The 19,284-nt window shown below is 43.1% G+C and overlaps 1 protein-coding gene across 4 annotated transcripts in view; it reads right to left on the bottom strand.

Annotated features, from left to right (window-relative positions):
* Positions 1–18,955, bottom strand: part of LOC122562122 (uncharacterized) — a 104,659-nt gene extending 85,704 nt beyond the window's left edge. Inside the window, exon 1 of one of the 4 annotated variants that reach the window (XR_006315227.2) lies at positions 18,432–18,953. Coding sequence is in view for 3 of the 4 variants with exons in the window: in XM_043714667.2 (XP_043570602.1) it covers positions 18,432–18,845 (414 nt within the window). In the remaining variant the exon portion in view is untranslated. Of the gene's footprint in view, positions 1–18,431 lie in introns of all 4 variants that reach the window. The other 3 variants (XM_043714667.2, XM_043714669.2, XM_043714671.2) reach the window with 3 other exon arrangements.
* Positions 18,956–19,284: the final 329 nt, after the last annotated feature.

The following is a 19,284-nucleotide window of genomic DNA, read 5'->3' as shown; positions in this document are numbered from 1 at the left end:
GAGAGGGGGAGAGAGAGGGGGAGAGAGAGGGGGAGAGAGAGGGGGAGAGAGAGGGGGAGAGAGAGGGGGAGAGAGAGGGGGAGAGAGAGGGGGAGAGAGAGGGGGAGAGAGAGGGGGAGAGAGAGGGGGAGAGAGAGGGGGAGAGAGAGGGGGAGAGAGAGGGGGAGAGAGAGGGGGAGAGAGAGGGGGAGAGAGAGGGGGAGAGAGAGGGGGAGAGAGAGGGGGAGAGAGAGGGGGAGAGAGAGGGGGAGAGAGAGGGGGAGAGAGAGGGGGAGAGAGAGGGGGAGAGAGAGGGGGAGAGAGAGGGGGAGAGAGAGGGGGAGAGAGAGGGGGAGAGAGAGAGGGAGAGAGAGAGGGAGAGAGAGAGGGAGAGAGAGAGGGAGAGAGAGAGGGAGAGAGAGAGGGAGAGAGAGAGGGAGAGAGAGAGGGAGAGAGAGAGGGAGAGAGAGAGGGAGAGAGAGAGGGGGAGAGAGAGAGAAAGAAGGAGAGAAAGAAGGAAAGAAAGAGAGGGAAAAAGAGAAAGAAAGAGAGGGAAAAAGAGAAAAAAGAGGAAAAGAGAAAGAGGGAGAGAGATTTATTGTACAATGCGAATAGGTGACCAACTGCATTGGAAAAGCTGGACACATCGCGGCCAGATTGCCAACTTTTGTTTTTTCCCCCAATGACAGCTATGCTTTCAGCCAAACAAGACAAGTGTACATGCCATCCTCCTAACTGAAGTACACTCAATGGTGTTTCAAAGCAAAGAAAGTTCTTCCATTGGAGAATGCAGAAAAATGATTTACAAGGATGTTGGCAGGACTGGGATTGGAAGGCATCAGCTATCAAAGAGCTGAATATTCAGAGGCTTTCCCCCCTACTGGAGCATTAGGGGCTGAATCACCTTAGAGACTTATAACATCAAGAGGGCATGGATAGGGTAAATAGCCAAGGTCTTTTCCCTAGGGTAGGAGTGTCCAAATCTAGTAGGCCTAGGTTTAAGGGGAGGAAAAAACAACCCAAAGTAACTTGTTCCAGGCAAAGGATAGTGAGTGTATGGAACAAGCTGCCAGAGGCAGGTACAATTACAATATTTTAAAAAAGGGCATCTGGATGGGTACCCAAATAGCAACTGATGGGGCTAAATGGGGACTAGGTCAGACTGAAATATCTAGTCTGCACAGAAGAGTTGGACCAAGGGGTCTGTTCCCATGTTGTATGACTAATTGTTTTGGATAATATTTCGGAATGGACTTGGGACATAATGCACAACACTTCATGAACATTTGATTCAGGTTGCCACTCAGCTAATTCATGTTTTCATGTGTACTGTTCAGCTTGTTCATGAATACAACAACAACAAGAAATTTACAACCAAAGCTCTCAAAGTTCCCTTGGAATAATTTCTCAGGTTCAAGCCGAAAAAGTGTGGTTTCCATATGTTAAATGAGCCTCTACATAGATGCCTTATGTATTACCATGAAGCCTGACAATTAACACTTCATTGGTAAGCAGATCATGCACTATTCTTAAAGTTTCTCCTTAAGGCAGAAATAATTGTCCAACAGACCAGTGTCTATTTAAGTTTTACTGAAGTCAGGAAGAGAAAAACTGGAGTCATCAGTTCACACAACTAACATTCCTTATTAGATGTTAAGTTCAAGCACAAACCTAATTCAGCCTAAGCTGGTCTTATGAGGGTTACACATGATGGCAGGAAGAGCAATAAACATAACCCAAAATAGATTTGTCAGGTAGAGCAAATTTAAAGACAGTGAAGTTGTGAATTTGATTTCACAACCAAGATCAGTTCTTTATGCTTTCTTGGGTAATGATCATGTAACTTCCAAATGTTGGATTGTTGTTTTCCTGGAACGCAGGACTGGTCTGGGGTCTTAGTCATGCCACACATGCAAAGAAAACCATGCAACTGTGAAGAATTGCTGGACAAAGTCAGCAGGACTGGCAGCATCTGTGCAGAGAAACAGAACCAACATCTGGGAGTATGGTGACCCTTTCTTCAGATACAGTCAGACCTGCTGACTTGCTCCAGCAATTCCTGTTGGAGATTTCAAGCATTGTTAAATAACAGAACTGCAATCACACTGACTGGCTCATAAAGACACGAGTCGTTCTGATCGCAATTCAGATTTTAACCTATTGTACTAGCCAGGCTACACAAATATTCAGTTTCTTGTCCAACTTTTGTGGCTCACAAAATCTCAATTTGCATGCAGGCTTCAGTGCAATCATTGCAGTTACCAACTTAAAAACTTAATTCTGCGTGTGGTGTACCAAGATCTGGTTAAAAATAATTTAAAAGCTGAACCTTTGTACTGGCATACTGGATACTTAAGTTGGCTTTAGGAAGCCTTTGCTTGATAACTCAGATTAAACTTGTACCCAGTTAACAACTGAAACCAAAATCATTTTGGTGAAGGAATCCAAGGCAGATGTCATTGTACCCAGAATGCATGGTAAGCAGCATGACATAGTAGGCGATTGAGAACCCTAAAATTTCTTCATTCCTCTTTACAGCATTGAATAAGTAACCTTAGAAAAATGAATCTTCCTTCACAGGTTAGTGATATGCTATGTGACACAAGACAAAACAAGTGAATAGCAACAAGATTTGGAACTTATCCTTATTCCTACTTCATCGGGCAAAGTAAATCCCTGCATCGTCCAACAGTAAGTTGTAAAGCCGGAGGAATGCTTACCAATATTTGGTCACTGCAGAGTATCAGGATACTGATGGGCCTGAGAAAGGCAACTCAAACATTTGCTCAAAACTAAAGCTACAGCTTAAACTTAGTGCATAGCCCATCTTATTTGGTCAATAAGGCATGTTTTAACCAAAACAAAAAAGGGACAATAGTGAACATCATCCTCACTTGCCTGGATATTGGCAGCTCCAAAAGCACTAGCTTGACACCATCTAGGACAAAGCAGCCTGCTTGATTGGCACTACATCCACAACTGTCCACTCCCTCCACCACCATTCAGTAGCAATGTATACTACTGAAAGAGATGCATTGCACAAATTCAAAAGATCCTCAACAGCACCTTCCACTTCCATCTAGAAGGAAGAGGGCAGCAGATACATGGGAATAACACCTCCAAGATCCCCTCAAAGCCACTCCCCACCCTGTCTTGAAAATATAATTGTTTCTACATGATCACTGGGGCACAATCTTGAAATTCCAACCTCAAGGGAGATTGAGAATCACCCAAAGGAAGTTCAAGCTGGCAGTTCACTACCGTCAAGGGCAGCAAGGGACAGGCAATAGATACTGGCCAGTGACATCTACATCCCAGATGTGAATTTTAAGATAAAAATCACTGCTTGCGCCAAAAGCTAATGCTTTGCACATTCCATCCTCCCTTGAGCATACAGCTGCCCAAGTAATGATCTTTGAAAGCAAAGCTCAAAAAACAAATTTGCTAATGTTAAACATATCTTGAAAAAAAAAGTTAAATTCCCTTTCATAGACTTTTTGTTCTTCGGACTTAGTTTATCAAACAGAGCATCAAACAGAGCACAGTCTCCATTTTTCCATTTGATAGCCAAACAAACAGTCTTCATGGTTTGGTTTACAATAGACATTCAACAAGCTGTGGAAGACATTAAAAATGCCCTTGCAAGTGCAGGTAAGAAATTTCACAGTCTGAGTTTAAAGTTATATTTTCTTAAAAAATGCATTAATGAACAGGTGACCAGGAGACAGGCTGGCTCTAAGTGGGAAAGTTTCACCCTGTTGCAATGCAACAATTTACTTTTTGCATACCTTTTAGGCCTGTGAAAGACTAGATTTATATTGCAGTCCAACTTCAAGAATTTAGTTTCCATCAGTGAAAAAATGCACTGCCTCATCTAATTGGAATGTTGATCCACAGCTGAAGGTTAGAAATAAGTTTTTACAGGGGTTTGGAATGCAGCCTGTGGTGAACGCATTATCATAAGTAAATCAGACACCTTACAACATTTTAAAATCAGAGTGGTGGGAGGTGGGTAGGTTGGGTTCAGTAGAGAAGTCAGATAACTGCCAAAGAAATTCTATTTTCAATTGATAAAAAAAAAAGCTGAGTTAAACAGGTACACCAATAGAATAGTTTTTGCAATTCCAACTAAGGAATCACCTCCCAAACTAAGTTTGGGGAGAGATTGATAATTTCCTTGCAATGTTGCAAATTTGCATTGCACGCTTCTCTAATGTTTGAGGGACAACATTTTTCTTTGGGGCAAGCCTTTCCAAAGTTGGGGATAAGGATCTGAAGTGGGTTCAAGGAGCTGAATATTTTGAGCAAGGCAGCATTGAGGGGAATAGAACACTGATCAACATAGCTATCACAGCTTTACTCCCACTCCAACAGGCCTAGTTCTTAAGATCAAAAGGTCAGTCACATTGACATTCTCTCCTCTCAAAAAAGGTGCTACAGGGGCGTGTGACTGTGCAAGCAAAATTCCTAAAGTGACAAAACATGCTACAAAATAAAGTTCTCTTCAGACAATCAGGCTCTGTCTGGAACATGACCAATTCAAGCACCTTTTATTTCTTCCAGAGCGCATTGTTTGTTAAAAAAGTCAGGAGCTTTGCCAAATTAGTTGCATCTCAATCTGTCTTGCGTTAGCCAGAGATTGTTCAGGAAGTGCATTAGATCATCTCCCATGATGGTATAACTTGGTTGGGATTTATATTTTGTTCAGCTATAGCTATTCTGCCTGTGACAGTTACTGGTTAGAACAAAAAAGTCATGCAATTGTTTAGCCTTGTACTGTGTTGTTTGGTTACTATAGCAAAGTGTAGACACTAGACCCAGGGAGCAGCATTTGGTCCCTCAAGGCTGCCATATCATTTATCCAAATATGGCTGCTTTGTCCCAGGTTTCAACTCCCCTGATACAGCTCAGCACATCCCTCAAACTTTAATACTTAAAAATATACTGTTACAAATACTTCCAATGATACAGCCTCCACAATAGAATTCAGCACATTCACTCCTCTGGGAAAATTCCTTCACACCTCGAAAATGGAGTCCTCTTATTCCACAAGGACGCCTCCAGTTCAAGACACTCCCACTAGTGAAAGTAGTTTACCTCTCCTCTCAAGCACTCAAACTCAAAATCTCACTTTTAAAAAGGCCTAACTGGATTAGTGGTTCTTGAATAGTCAACCCTTTCCATCCCAAGATTCAGCCTCCAATGCAGGTACATTTGTTTTCTACCAAGGTGCTAAAACTGTACACACTACCCCTGGGTGTAGCTTCAACACCTTATATAGTTGTAACAAGACTCAGTTTTTCTAAACTGACCCCATAACAATGATAGCCAACATTATGTTTTCCTCAATTACTTGCTGCTCCTGCCTTGTTCTTCATGTACACCCAGACTTGTCTCTATTTCAAGAGAGTGTCTCACTTGAACTGCCTTTTTCCACTCTCCCTACTCAACTGCATGACCTCACCTTTTAGCAAATTAGTCCACAACCTGTATCTTGTCTTTCCAACTTGGCAGATTAAATCATGACTGATTTATCCAATCCTTGATGTTAATATTACCTCAATACAGTACTTTCATTCTGTGCATTCAAGATTGCGACAGCTTTTACTAGGATTTTCAGAGAGCATGCAACATCTACTGGTTTTCATTACCAATTCTGCTCAATACATTTGAATGAATTGTAAAAAATAAAAACCAACCATTATTTCCCTTTCACAAAAGGTGTTTAAAAACCATTTTATATGAAGGCATTTCTGAATGACCTGCTATTTCTTCCTAAGAGACTAGGATTTTGCCTCAATGCAATGCTAGGCTAGCTGGCCTACATAGTTCAGAGCTTTTCCATTTCCCTCTGCTCTAAAGGGAGATAATGTTTGTCATTTCCAAAAATGGAGTCAAGTACTATTTCATTCAAAACCTATGTTAAACTTGAACAAGAAACCAATTCCACACCTAGATCTTCAGATCTAGTTTTTTTTTTAAATAAAAGAGCTCTTGGTTAACTGAAATTCATGACTGTAGACTAAGACATGCCCTCTTCCCAACATCTCTGGCTTCAACGCAAAAAAACTGCCCCTTCAAAACTACAGAATTTAACAGTACCTAGATTCAGTAGACTAGCCAACCAGATACTGGAGGCTGCATGTTGATTGTGGGCTGTCACAAGGATCAAACTTCCATTTGAGACAGCCAATAGCCTTATTCTCAGCAGCTAACTGAAAGGAAGTAGTTAGCCTATACTTAACCCATTAGTCATGATCACCAGTTTCAACTGATCCAGAATTCAGCATCTGGAATCTGAAGTCTGCAAAGAAAAAAAGGGTTGCTTTATTAAAACTTAAAATCTATTGTCAAGACTTTGGTTTCTCACAAAACCAAGCTTGACACACAATGGTTCAAATTTTGAAGTGTTTAGAATCAGCTAAACCATCTTTCTAGAAGCAATTCAACAACCCAGAGGGAAAAAGAATTACAATGTAGTGAAACATTAACCTCTTTCAGAATACATTCCAAAATAACACAAGATTATTGAAAATCCCCAAAAAGGGATTTCGAGAGCTAGAAATAAATGTCTCATACTTTGAGTCAGTCAACCAATAATATTTAAAAGCACTGAAATCATTAGCATGTGACTCAGCCTTCTGCATCAGGCAGCAGAGTCAGAGTCAGTCATTTTTAATCAGTTAGTTCTGTACACGTCATCTCTAAACAAAGATTAGATTGTAATGCATTTTAGGGAGACTAGCTGTTTTCTTCCTCAAACTCCAGGTGGTTGAACAAACTTAGCTGTCCAGCAGCCACCAATTCTCATGCTGGATCAAGCTCAAAACAAAGTTAGAAAATTGTGGTAGAATTGATTTATAAGTATTTCCCATTTTTAAAAAAGTGTCAATTTTAAATTTTGTCAATCGAAACTAGCTCCCATTCAGAATGCTTTCACCCATCTTACAAAGTAGCCAACAGTACACATTTACTTCCTGAAATAGGTAACCTTATTTGTTTTGGATACTAAGCTATAGTTTCATTTTTAAAAAGGTACTTTGATCCATGTTAGTTTAAAATTAGAAGGAATAGAACTGGTGGACAATAGTAGGACCACTAAAAGAGGTAACTTATCCACCTTTAGTATATAAAGGCCGAATCCAACAGATCAAACTGATCCTAAAAAAAAATGGTCCAACTGACTTGAGAGCAGGCCAGAGTCTTTATTGTAATGATAAAGAGTCTAAAGTTGATGACATTTTTGAGGCTACAAATCCATTTCCAATGGAAGTGACCTTCATTTTATGGAGAGCTGTCAATCAAATCCTACAGCAATTGGTCAAAGGCTCACATGGTTTCACAGGGATGCCAGCAATGGAGCAGCATGCAGGCCACTCAAACATTGATTATTTGCTTTCACTGGTAGGAAGCAAAGATGCAATTCAACAGGTCCCAAAGCAATCTCTTTATGGCTCTATAAACCATTGGGCCTGATAAAGGTTACTCAAAGTTCTCTCATGCAGGCACTAGCAACGATATGGAAGTCTGCTTCATCTGTCTTGCCAACAAGATGCAGCTGATAAATTCCAGTCACCTCAAGGGAGACCCATGTGTCAATGGTCTGCCAGATTCAGCACTGCCCACAAGGGTGCAAGTGAGTACTAGCCAGTTCTCTAGTCTTAACATCCACAGCCCTTAAGGCTGTCAGCTCAAGAACTGATGCCAGTTACACCAAGTACCAGTAGCTGTGATAGATAGCTGTCCTAGCTTCACACTACCACAAATCATTTTGTCCTGTCCTCCTTACCATCCCCAATTATGTTTGATTGATCATCGACTAGGAGGTTGGAGGCTGTGGATAGGAGATCTCCTGGGCTGATGAGATTGTGAGTAATCTGGGAGATAATAGTTTGGTGATGAGAGGTGAGATAGTGGTCGAGGGGGCTGTAGGTGGCATCTGGCTGGTGCCCCAAATCATTGTGCACCACTCCTCCTTATCCACTGGTTTGATGGATAGGTTGGGGTTGGAACATGGAGTGGAGGGCTGCACATTGCAAGGGTGAGAGGTTGGAGTGGGAGAGAGGGGTCGACAAGTTGAGGCAGTCAATGTCACAGCAGCAATTGGAGAGGGAGATGGAGATAAAGGACAGCTAACAGACCAGCATGGGATGTCCAAGCAGATGGAGTGTGTTGAAGGGATACAAAGGGGTCCTCAGCAGGGTGGGTGGGAGCCCCGTTAGAAAAAGCAAGCATGGAGGCAGAGGTGACAGAAGCAAAAGATTTTGATGTCACAACACATTGCATTTGTTGATCTGGGAGCCTTGTGGGATGACTGATCGCTCATCCTCAGAGGGCTGGGGCAGGGAGGAGAAGATAGGAAAAGCATGGTAGGTGTGGTCAACTCATGGACACCTCCTCCTCCTTCTCCCCCCCCCCCAAAACCACAACCTCACCTCCCAAACATCTCCCAGACCATCCACAACCACCTCATCACCTCAGGGGAGACCCAATCCACAGCCTCCAACCTCAGTTCAATAACTCCCAGTTCACCTCTTACCCAAAATTCACAAAAAAAACTGACTGTCCCAGTTGACCCCAGATCCCCACCCATACCTAGACACCATCCTGTTCCCCTCAGGACAGGATCTCCCCCCACCTGTTCAGGACAACCACACCCTCGATGACTTGTTTCCCTGGCCCCCAAAGCCTTATTTTCACCATGAACATACAACCTCTCTACAATATCTATCTGCCATGGCAAAGGCCTCCAAGCTGTTTCTTCCTGTCCCAGCAACCCAAATAGTCTTCCCCCCCCAATACACTAGTTGGAACTGGTCCTCCCCCTCAACCTCTCGATCAAATACTCCCACTTCCTTCAGGCTAAAGGGGTAGCCACAGGCACCTGCATGAACCCCAACTACACCTGCCTCTTCGCAGGATATGTGGAATTGTCCACCTTCCGCAATTACATTGTAATGGTGGGGGATGGTGCCGCCAATGCCACCTCATACTCCCATGAGGAGGTTGAACAGTTCAATTTCACAAAACATCTGCCACACTGATCAAGCTCACCTGGAATATCACCTTTCCTGGACCTCTCCATTTCAAGCAACAGACTCAAACTCCCCAACTCAGCTACCTGGACTACACCTCCTGCCAGCAGGACGCCTGGAGGAAGAGCGCCTCATCTTCCGCCTAGGAACCCTCCAACCACAAGGGATGAATGCAGATTTCTCCAGCTTTCTCATTTCCCCTCCCCCCACTTTGCTCAGTCCCAACCCTCAGACTCAGCACTGCCTTCTTGACCTGCAATCTTCTTCCTGACCTCTCCGCCCCCCCACCCCCCTCTCCTGCCTATCACCCTCACCTTAACCTCCTTCCACCTATCGCATTCCCAACACCCCTCCCCCAAGTCCCTCCTCCCTACCTTTTATCTTAGCCTGCTTGGCACACCCTTCTCATTCTTAAAGAAGGGCTTATGCCTAAAACGTCAATTCTCCTGTTCCTTTGATGCTGCCTGACCTGCTGCGCTTTTCCAGCAACACATTAAGCTCTGATCTCCAGCATCTGCAGTCCTCACTTTCTCTTATATGTCCTCCCACACCACCTATGGAAACACTATCCCTTACTCAAATCCTCCCCCAAATGTGCTCCCAGGTGGATTGATTCCACTGCAGAACATCTCAGGTGGCCTACTTCAAGGACCACAATTTCCCCTCTCATGGTCGACAATGCCTCCCCTGTATCTCCTCTACTCCCTGCACCTGTCCTTGAACTCCACCCCTCCCAAAGCAATAAGGATACGACTTGCATTCCCCCCCCTATGATCATCATCTTCCACCCCAACCTCCAGCATTAATGCATCATCTTCCATCATCATTTCCACCACCTACAGTCAGGCACAACAACCACAAATATATTTCCTTCCCCACCCATCTGCAGAGACCATTTCCTCCATAACCCTTCGTTAGGTATTCACCCACACCCCCAACCTAAAAGTCCACCCTCTACTGCCAGCACCTTCCCTTGCCCCCACCTCCAAATATTTCATGTGCTGTGCCCGTTGCTCTCCATGTGGTCCATTGGGGAGGCAAGATGCTAACTTGCAGAATGCTGGAGAATAATGCGACAGTTGAAAAAAAAACCTACTGCTCTGTGGCCAATCACTTCAACTCCCCCGCCCACTCCAAGATCATGCAACTCCTGGACCACCTCCACCACCAAATCCTGACCACCCAAGAGGAGTGGTTCTCCTCAGGACCTTCCAACCACACAGAATCAACTTTGATTTCAGTTTTCTCATCTCCATTTCCCCTGACCTCATCCTAAATCCAGCCACCCAATTCTGCATTGCCCTCTTGATCTGACCTCCTTGTTAGTCTTCCTTCCTACTTACCCACTCAGACCTATCACCATCACCCCCCACCTTCATCTACCTATTGCATTCCCAGCTAACTTCCCCAGCCCCATTTCCCCCCCCCATTTACCTCAGCCTTTTGAGCACCACTGCATCCTCCCCACCTCCCAACATTCCTGGGGAAGAGCTTATGCTGGAAGCATGGATTCTCTTGCTCCTCATATACTGCTGCCTGACCGACTGATTTTCTAGCACCACACATTTTTACCCTTCAGGGCCCAGTCTACATAGTGCTGATCACAGTATGAAAAAGAAAATAGAAAACTCAAGGAGGTTAGAAAAAAAATAGATGGAACCACAAGACCTTCATAAGCAAAAATGTTTACTTATTCAAAAACAGTTAGAAATGACAAGTACAATCAGACTCTTGTCTAATGCTGCAGTAGAAACCTGCAGCTTCAACTGGGATTTGCAGTCAATCTTTGGAGGTTTTAGAAGCTAGCCAAAATGATAGATTATCAGGAATTTTGTTGACCAAGCTTATCTAATGGACTGTGGCAAAGATAGCAGCTGTTGAAAATTAAAGAAATGCAGCTGCCTTGAAATCCACCGTAAAGGTTCGACAGTTGCATAAAAGAATGTTCACATGTCCAAAAAGAATCTGACTTAGTCAGGAAAGAAAACCTGCATACTGACAACTGTTTATTCATCACCATGCACTGAAGCATCAAGAATAAGTGACATTGTACAAACTGGAAAGCCCTCAAATCAGAGGCAACTGTTAAGATTAAAGTCTCCAAGAAGATGCCATACGATTTCCTGTTTGTGGATTATTGCCAGATCTGAACTGTTTGAATCCAGAACTAGTTGTCATGTTCCATTGTACTAAAAACAAACCCACCAGTTTAAGTGGAAGCACCAGCTTTTGAGGAGTGGCCTCTTTATCAGGTGGTTGCAGAACGTGACCATACAATGCAGAATTTGTAGCGAAGGCGTTAGTGTCATGAGTTGTAGCAATATGTTCAACAACCAAAACTAAAGTTTAATATCTCATTACAACTGAATGACACTAACCCTTATGCTATAAATTCTGCATTGTATGGTCAGGTTCTGCAACCACCTGATGGAGGCCACACGTCAAGAGCTAGTGCTTCCAAATAAACTTAGATTAGATTACTTACAGTGTGGAAACAGGCCCTTTGGCCCAACAAGTCCACACACCCGCCGAAGCGCAACCCACCTATACCCCTACATTTACCCCTTACCTAACACTGCGGGCAATTTAGCATGGCCAATTCACCTGACCTGCACATCTTTGGACTGTGGGAGGAAACTGGAGCACCCGGAGGAAACCCACGCAGACACAGGGAGAACGTGCAAACTCCACACAGTCAGTCGCCTGAGGCGGGAATTGAACCCAGGTCTCTGGCAATGTGAGGCAGCAGTGCTAACCACTGTGCCGCCCCACTGTTGGACTATAACCTGGTGTTGTGTTATTTTAAATGTTGTCCAGCCCAATGCAACACCAGCAACTCCAAATCATGGTCCTGGATTGACACTGAAGTAAAGAGCTAGCCTGCTCCAGAGGAAGCTCCATTTTGAACTCTATTTCAATTAAAAGACCCTCACAGCATTGCAGAAAAATATTTCTGCAGGACACTGGTTTATTGATCAAATATGCAAGACTTGCCAAATACAACCTTCAACAGACTGACAGCTGTCTGGAATGAACGCCAGCAAGTCTATATAACAAACATCTGCACAACAATTGACCTACACATTTCTATGCATTAAAGACTTGCATGATCTAAACACAATCCAAGTGTTTGGACAACTACTTCCATTGACTTTGGCAGTTTCTGAACATCAACTGTTAGGACCATACAATGCACAGGCACTCAGTCAGTCAGTCAGTCATAGAGATGTACAGCATGGAAATAGACCCTTCGGTCCAACCTGTCCATGCCAACCAGATATCCCAACCCAATCTAGTCCCACCTGCCAGCACCCGGCCCATATTCTTCCAAACCCTTCCTATTCATATACCCATCCAAATGTTGCAATTGTACCAGCCTCCACCACATCCCCTGGCAGCTCATTCCATATGCATACCACCCTCTGCGTGAAAACGTTGCCCCTTAGGTCTCTTTTATATCTTTCCCCTCTCACCCTAAACCTATGCCCTCTAGTTCTGGACTCCCCGACCCCAGGGAAAAAGAAAGACTTGGCCTATTTACCCTATCCATGCCCCTCAATTTTGTAAGCCTCTATAAGGTCACCCCTCAGCCTCCAATGCTCCAGGGAAAACAGCCCCAGCCTGTTCAGCATCTCCCTATAGCTCAGATCCTCCAACCCTGGCAATACCCTTGCAAATAGTTTCTGAACCCTTTCACGTTTCACAACATCTTTCCGATAGGAAGGAGACCAGAACTGCATGCAGTATTCCAACAGTGGCCTCACCAATGTCCTGTACAGCTGCAACCTGACCTCCCAACTCCAGTAGTCAATACTCTGACCAATAAAGGAAAGCATACCAAATGCTGCCTTCACTATCCTATCTACCTGTGACTCCACTTTCAAGGAGCTATGAACCTGCACTCCAAGGACTTTGTTCAGTAACATTCCCTAGGACCTTACCATTCCCTATACTTACTAGCCTTCCCTTTCACCCCTCCAGAGAAAGTATATTCCTGTCAGGGTGAAAAGGGAAGGCTGGTAGGTAAAGGGAATGCTGGATGACTAAAGAAACTGAAGGTTTGGTTAAGAAAAAGGAGGAAGCATGTGTCAGGTATAGAACCAACCAAAGCCAACAGCCACACCATAGAGACAGTTGTAACAGCTGGACTGCTAGTTTTGCCAGAATCCTGAAGAATCTGGCTGTGTTAATGGTAGTCAAAAAGAGGTCATAAGAAAAATTCTGAAGGCACCATCTAGTTTTGATGTTGTTTCCGTCCAGGGAAAAGCTTGCCAAGGTTATTGCATCTGGCAGAACCAAACCTTTATGTCCAAGACAGCAGGTACAACAGGAAGGAGGAAAAATACCAAACCAATAACTCAAATGGCATCATATTCTATTCGGAGCAGGAACATCTGGAAGCAGAACAGGCTAGCAGTCACCTTACATGGCCACTGAACAAACCCCACTGGCTCCCCTAACCTTAAGCACCCAAAAATCAAGAGTTGATCTTTCAGTATAAAGAGGACATCAGTTTGCATGGCATTCCACCAGTCCCATTTTAAATAAGGGGTGGGTTGGTGTGGGCATGGCAGATGCCAGGTGGAAGTCAAGAGGTGGGTTCTCACTTCTTGAGGATTAGTCAATTTGCAAGAAAAAAAAAGTGGTGTTTGATCTTCATTACATACATTGTCTCAAGACCTTGCACACAAAGTCAGCTGAAATTCATAGATTGCCAGATTTGTTGAATGATCCCTCTCTCCACCATTCACATTAGCTTTTAATACTAGTGACCAGAGTCCAGAAATGCTTATACAACACCAGCAATTTAGATGCTTAGACACTTATTTGAACTTCCAGATGCCCAATTTACTTCAGTTTTGCAAAACAATGCAAGAATAGACAGTCAGATGTACAGCAAGGAAACAGACCCTTTAGGTCCAACTCTTCCATGCTAACCAGATATCTGCACCTAATCTAGACCCATTTGCTAGCATTTGGTCCATATCCCTCCAAACCCTCTGTTCATATAGAAATCCAGGTGCTTTTTAAATGCTGCAATTGTACCAGTCTCCACCACTTACTCTGGCAGCTCATTCTATACACAGACTCCCTACCATAAAGCTCTTTCCACAGTTAAAATACCGAAGGCAGCTTTGTACTGGAAATTTGTTAAGACTAATTAAGCATGTACAACAGCCAGGAATGTATGTAAACCACTCGTAACTTGCAACAAAGCAATAGGCAACATTCTGACAAACAACTGACTTTTCTTCATGCACAACATACCAAATAGCTCAAAATCACTAATAGAAGGAAATGCAGGAGGCAGCTGGATCATCTTTAGCCTGAAGTTTTAAGAACGTATGACCGACCATCAATACAAAATTGCATCCCTTTTTAAGTGTAGCTATTTCAAGTTACAGCCTGATTTCCTTTCAACTTAAAGAGGTAGAACCCAGTAGATTACAGAAGTTCCATGACTTTTTAAACTTCTTATTCTTGGCTCATACTACAAAGTGATTGGGTGACATCTTAATTTTGAGAAAGGATTTAGTTTAGGGGAGTCTTAGTTATTTTATCTTGATTCTTACTTCAGCACAGAATAAAATCTTCTGCCTTGCCCACACCAACACCCCCACCTTCAAAAAAAAAAGGAGACAGTGGAATGCCACTAATTTTTTTTTAAATATACTGAAGGACCAACTGTTCATTTGGGGTGTTTCAGATTGGGAATGGGGTTTGCCCAGAGGTCATTAAAGGTGGTTGCTAAGCCTGTTCTGCTTCCAGATGTTCCTGCTTCTCTTGCACTGGAGTGTCATTTGAGGAGGAGTGACATAGATGGAGACCACATCAAATGAGGCCTTCTGTTTGCAGATGAAATCTAAAATAACTAGATTGTTCTGAATTTGAGTTTGGGCTGGTGTTCAGATTAAGTTAATTTTGAACATTACAATATGATTAGAGTATCTGGTTATGTGAAAGAATAGCTCTGGGCATTAGTAATATTGAAGGGTTAAACTATACTGACCAAACATTCTGGAAGTGGGTGGGGACAACATTTATGCAGGAATGTGGATGACTCCCACTCTTTCGACCGTAATTTGCTACTACTCCCCTGCTATCAAATTAAACTATCAGAAAAGCTTTCAATCATTCCCCAAAGCTAGGATATATCACACCTACATTGATTTCCCCAAAACAGTCAGGAAATCATCTGTGTAACAATTCCCCAGGATTACGGTATTTACATTATCTGGGGATGACCTCATCCTACCATCGTACCTGGAGTAACATGTGACTGTGACAAAGTGGCTGGGGATGTCTTCAGTGGCACATTACTGTGGGGAGTGGCCAGAGTATCTGTATGCATTACCAACTGACCTGTATAAAGACATGTGTTTTCTTTGTTTGGGATCTCGACTCAACTTTGCATGCCTGCAAGCAGGGTCAAAGGGGGTCACCTAACTTGTGTGTAAGTTTTAATAAACTTACTGTTGGCAGAAGTTAGTGTGTGAATTGCATCTTGTGTGAAACCTCAGGAAAGAATACTATTGTGTGGAGCTTACGTACACAATCTGATCATATTTCAGGCATTACAACATATGACTCCACTCCAACAAAAAAAGGGAGATATGAAATTATGACCAATAATCTCATATTCAATTGTTTGTACTTTTTAAAAATGTTACTTCTTGCTATCTTGACCTTTTATTTCAATTGAAGTTTGGCTGTTGTCAATGCAGAGGAATCTGGAGTCTTTCAGGCCTTGGTAAATAAAGGCAAACAGTCCAAAATTTTTAAAGCAGAGAATTTAAAAATAACTGACCGTAGCAAATTAAAGTATAATTTGTTCACAAGTCGTAGAAAAGGGCAACAGATAAAGAGGATACCTCGCAAGTCTGGAGTCGAATATTTGGGGCTTATTTCTAGTTTCCAGTCATTATGCTTCAATGATCAACAATACCATACTCAAAAAAAGCTGGCTAAGTACACCCCAGTTCAGCAAACTACTCAGGATTCCATCAATCAAAACAACTGCCCTAAAAGATTAAGGATATGCTCAACATCCAAGCCTGAGCAAATAGTCAAAATGTATATGATTCAGTTATGCAAACACCAAACATTTTGTTCTGCAAATTTGATGGCATATTATTAGATAGCTCTAAGTGAAATAACTCATGATAGACCTGGGCATCAAATGCTTGGCCTTTCCCTTATTTATGTTCACATATCATTAATCACTCATTAGGCTATTTGTGACTCATCCTTAAAATCATTCTAAGAAAGGTGTTGGGGAGCAGTCATCTTCAATTCTAGGTGTAGGGACATGCTGTGGTCCATGGGAGTTAAGATTTTAAGCCAGTGAGAGAAGGAATAGCGACATAACTCCAAGTGAGGAGGGATAAACACTGAGGGGAATATGCAAATATTGTTACTATGCATCAGAACCCTTGTCCTTCCAGTTAGGAGAGATTTGTGTTGGAAGGTACTGTTGAAGGATTTAGATCTCCAGTACATCTTGCCCAGGACACTGCTGCCCACCTGCAGGAAAGGAATGCATATTGAAGGTAGTAGATGGGGTGCTAATCAAATAACCCTCTAATCCTGAAGTTACAAGTTTATTTTTGGAGTTGCACTCATGTAGCCAAGCAATAAATACATCTCTCACTGACGTGTGCCTTGTATACAGCTATATTAGAGGCAAGTTACTGGTCACAGAATTCATGAAGCTATGACCTGCAATTATAACCACAGTATTCATATGGCTAGTCCAGTTCAATGGTTTACCTCCCTGTCTGGATTGTCAGATTCAACAATAGTAATACCATAGAACATCAAGGAGATGTTGTTTGATTCTCTGCACCACCAGGCAAGGCAAAGTTTCACTTCAAACAACTTTGGTACCACACATCTAAGATTTGGGTTTGATCCTTATCTTACATGCAATTTTATTTTGGAGATCTGTGCATTTCAATTTCCAAACAGTAACCTGCAGTAATTTGCATTTGCCATCATTCCAAAAGGAATCTGCATCCCAGTTTCACTCCTCCCCCTCAAATACACAGGTCAAATTAAAAAAAAAAGACTGACATACTCAAACATAACCACACCGATCAATCATTCCCAACTCAGTTGATTCCAAAAAAAACTATGTAGAGGACAAAACGCTGAGTGGGATGCCACTTTTTCATACAATACTGCTTTTATAAGATGCAACGTGATTAAAACGGTTTAAAAATTGCACAAAGGAAACTTTGATAAGACGCGCCCTGTTATGAACGGTCTCCAAACTGGAAGTACAGCTACAACACAAGCTGAGCAGCAGCTGCCATGTCTTGAATCCCCTTGCCCAGGAAAGATCAATCGCTTCAGGAGGTTGTTGTAAGACGCTAACTTTCTAACTGAACAATTAGAATTTTAAAAAGGAGGCAGAAGGTTCTAATTTGCTCGCCAGATCAGATAGAACTTAGTTGTAAACACAACGACGTTATACAAACAAGTGGGCAGTTCTGCGGGCTGTGTGGTGAGGTGATCAGAGAGAAAACAAAAACAAGCAATTAGGACCAAGTACCCTAAGCTACAGGGAAGGGAACACAAGTCGACTAGCTCAGTGCCCAAAGATTATGCTTAGTGTCACATATGGACACTTGGTCCATTTCCAGCCATTTGCCATACCCAGGACTGGCACAGGGAGCGGCAGACTACGAGCTCACTATTGTCTCCGTCTGATGTAGAGAATGTGGGCACCGGCACCTGAAATTCACGTCTCACCGCAAACAAAACTAATCGTGTGCAGCTTAAAAAAAAACCCATTCCGTATCAGTTATTCCACAGATAAAGAAATAAAGCGCTATCGATCAGTGATCGAGACGAATAAAAGCAAAATACTGCAGATGCTGGAAATCTGAAACAAAGTGCTAGAGAAACTCAGTAGATCTGGCAGCATCTGTGGAAAGGGGAATAGTTAACGTTTCGAGTCCAGCTTGACTCTTCGCCAAGAGAATGATCGAGACACAGTACTCGCCGACTGAGTGTTGGCCATCTTCAGAGTTTTCATTGTTCTGTTTTGGAGATGTGTTAGTGCGGCACTGTAGCGCTATTGATCGAGTATTGGCTCTGAAACCAGACGTTTCTCTAATGCAGCAGTAGCGTAACCCCGGGGAAGGACCCGCCTTCTCTACCTCCCCTTAAAACCCCACTAAAACTGACACCCTTAAAACAGCTGGAGGTTAAAATCCACTCGGCTCCAAAGCCTGGCCACATCTGCATGTCTCGTCCACGTCACCTTGCAGAGTTACACACATCAGGAAAGTCAATATTCCGTGCGTAACAGAGGGGAAAAAAGCCCTTCAGCCAAAAGACCACTGAACAACAAAAGAAAAAAAAAGTCAATTCTTCGCCAGATTCCGTCCCCCTCCCCCCACTTCATTTTACCTTTTTAAGCTTCTCCTCGGGGTTACTGGGCTCTTGCTTCGCTTCGTTAGTCGGGGGGCTTTTCTCCTCGGCAACTGCGGGTTCCTTCTCAGAGTTTTTAGTTGGCTCTTGATTCTGGAGATTTCCCTCTCCGGCTCCGATGTCCTCCACTGGCAGCTTGCCTTTAGCTTTCTCTGGCTCCTCATCTCTCTTCTCCGCTTGCTCTTCTTTCACATCTTCGGGCTTCTTCACCTCCTCGGAATCTTTCCTCTTTGGCTCCTCGTCGGCTTTACTCCCGTCAACTTTAGAACTCGCATCCTGTTCTTTAACACTAGGATCGGACGGTCTGAATCTCAGATATAAAGAAGCGATAATAACAGCCAGCACAGTGAAGAGCAGCGGGACAGCCACATAAACATCCACCGCTAGGTCCATTTTCTCTCTCTCTTCAAATACCAGAGCCCTGAACTGACTTAATTTCGTCTAGTCACTGCGTTTAAGTAGCTCTGTCGACGGATAACGCTGCTGGTCTAAATCACAGATGGCATGTAAAGATGAATCGGATTTTAAAACAGATCGTCATTTCCTTCATCCCGCCCTCCACTCTGGTATTTAAAGGCTCCGCCATAAACAGGCATCGTCATTGGATTGAACTGAATTGATTGTTCAAACGCCTAAAGGCTGTAATTGACTGGCGCTCCTTTAAATTAAATTTCCATGTTTTTATATTGCGAAACCCATTTCCATTATGGAGAATGACCTCTTTTGGTCTGAAGCCATATGGTAATATGAAATAATCCTGCGGCCCAGACTCATGTTGTGAGGGCACAGGTTCAATCCCACTGTGGCGAAATTCAATTTCAATTAATTCCTC

The sequence above is a fragment of the Chiloscyllium plagiosum genome, unplaced genomic scaffold (assembly GCF_037043375.1).
Source record: "Chiloscyllium plagiosum isolate Xiang-an unplaced genomic scaffold, Cpla_swu_hap1 HiC_scaffold_25, whole genome shotgun sequence".
In the NCBI taxonomy this organism is placed as follows: Eukaryota; Metazoa; Chordata; class Chondrichthyes; order Orectolobiformes; family Hemiscylliidae; genus Chiloscyllium; species Chiloscyllium plagiosum.
This window is presented reverse-complemented; position numbering and strand designations above follow the sequence as displayed.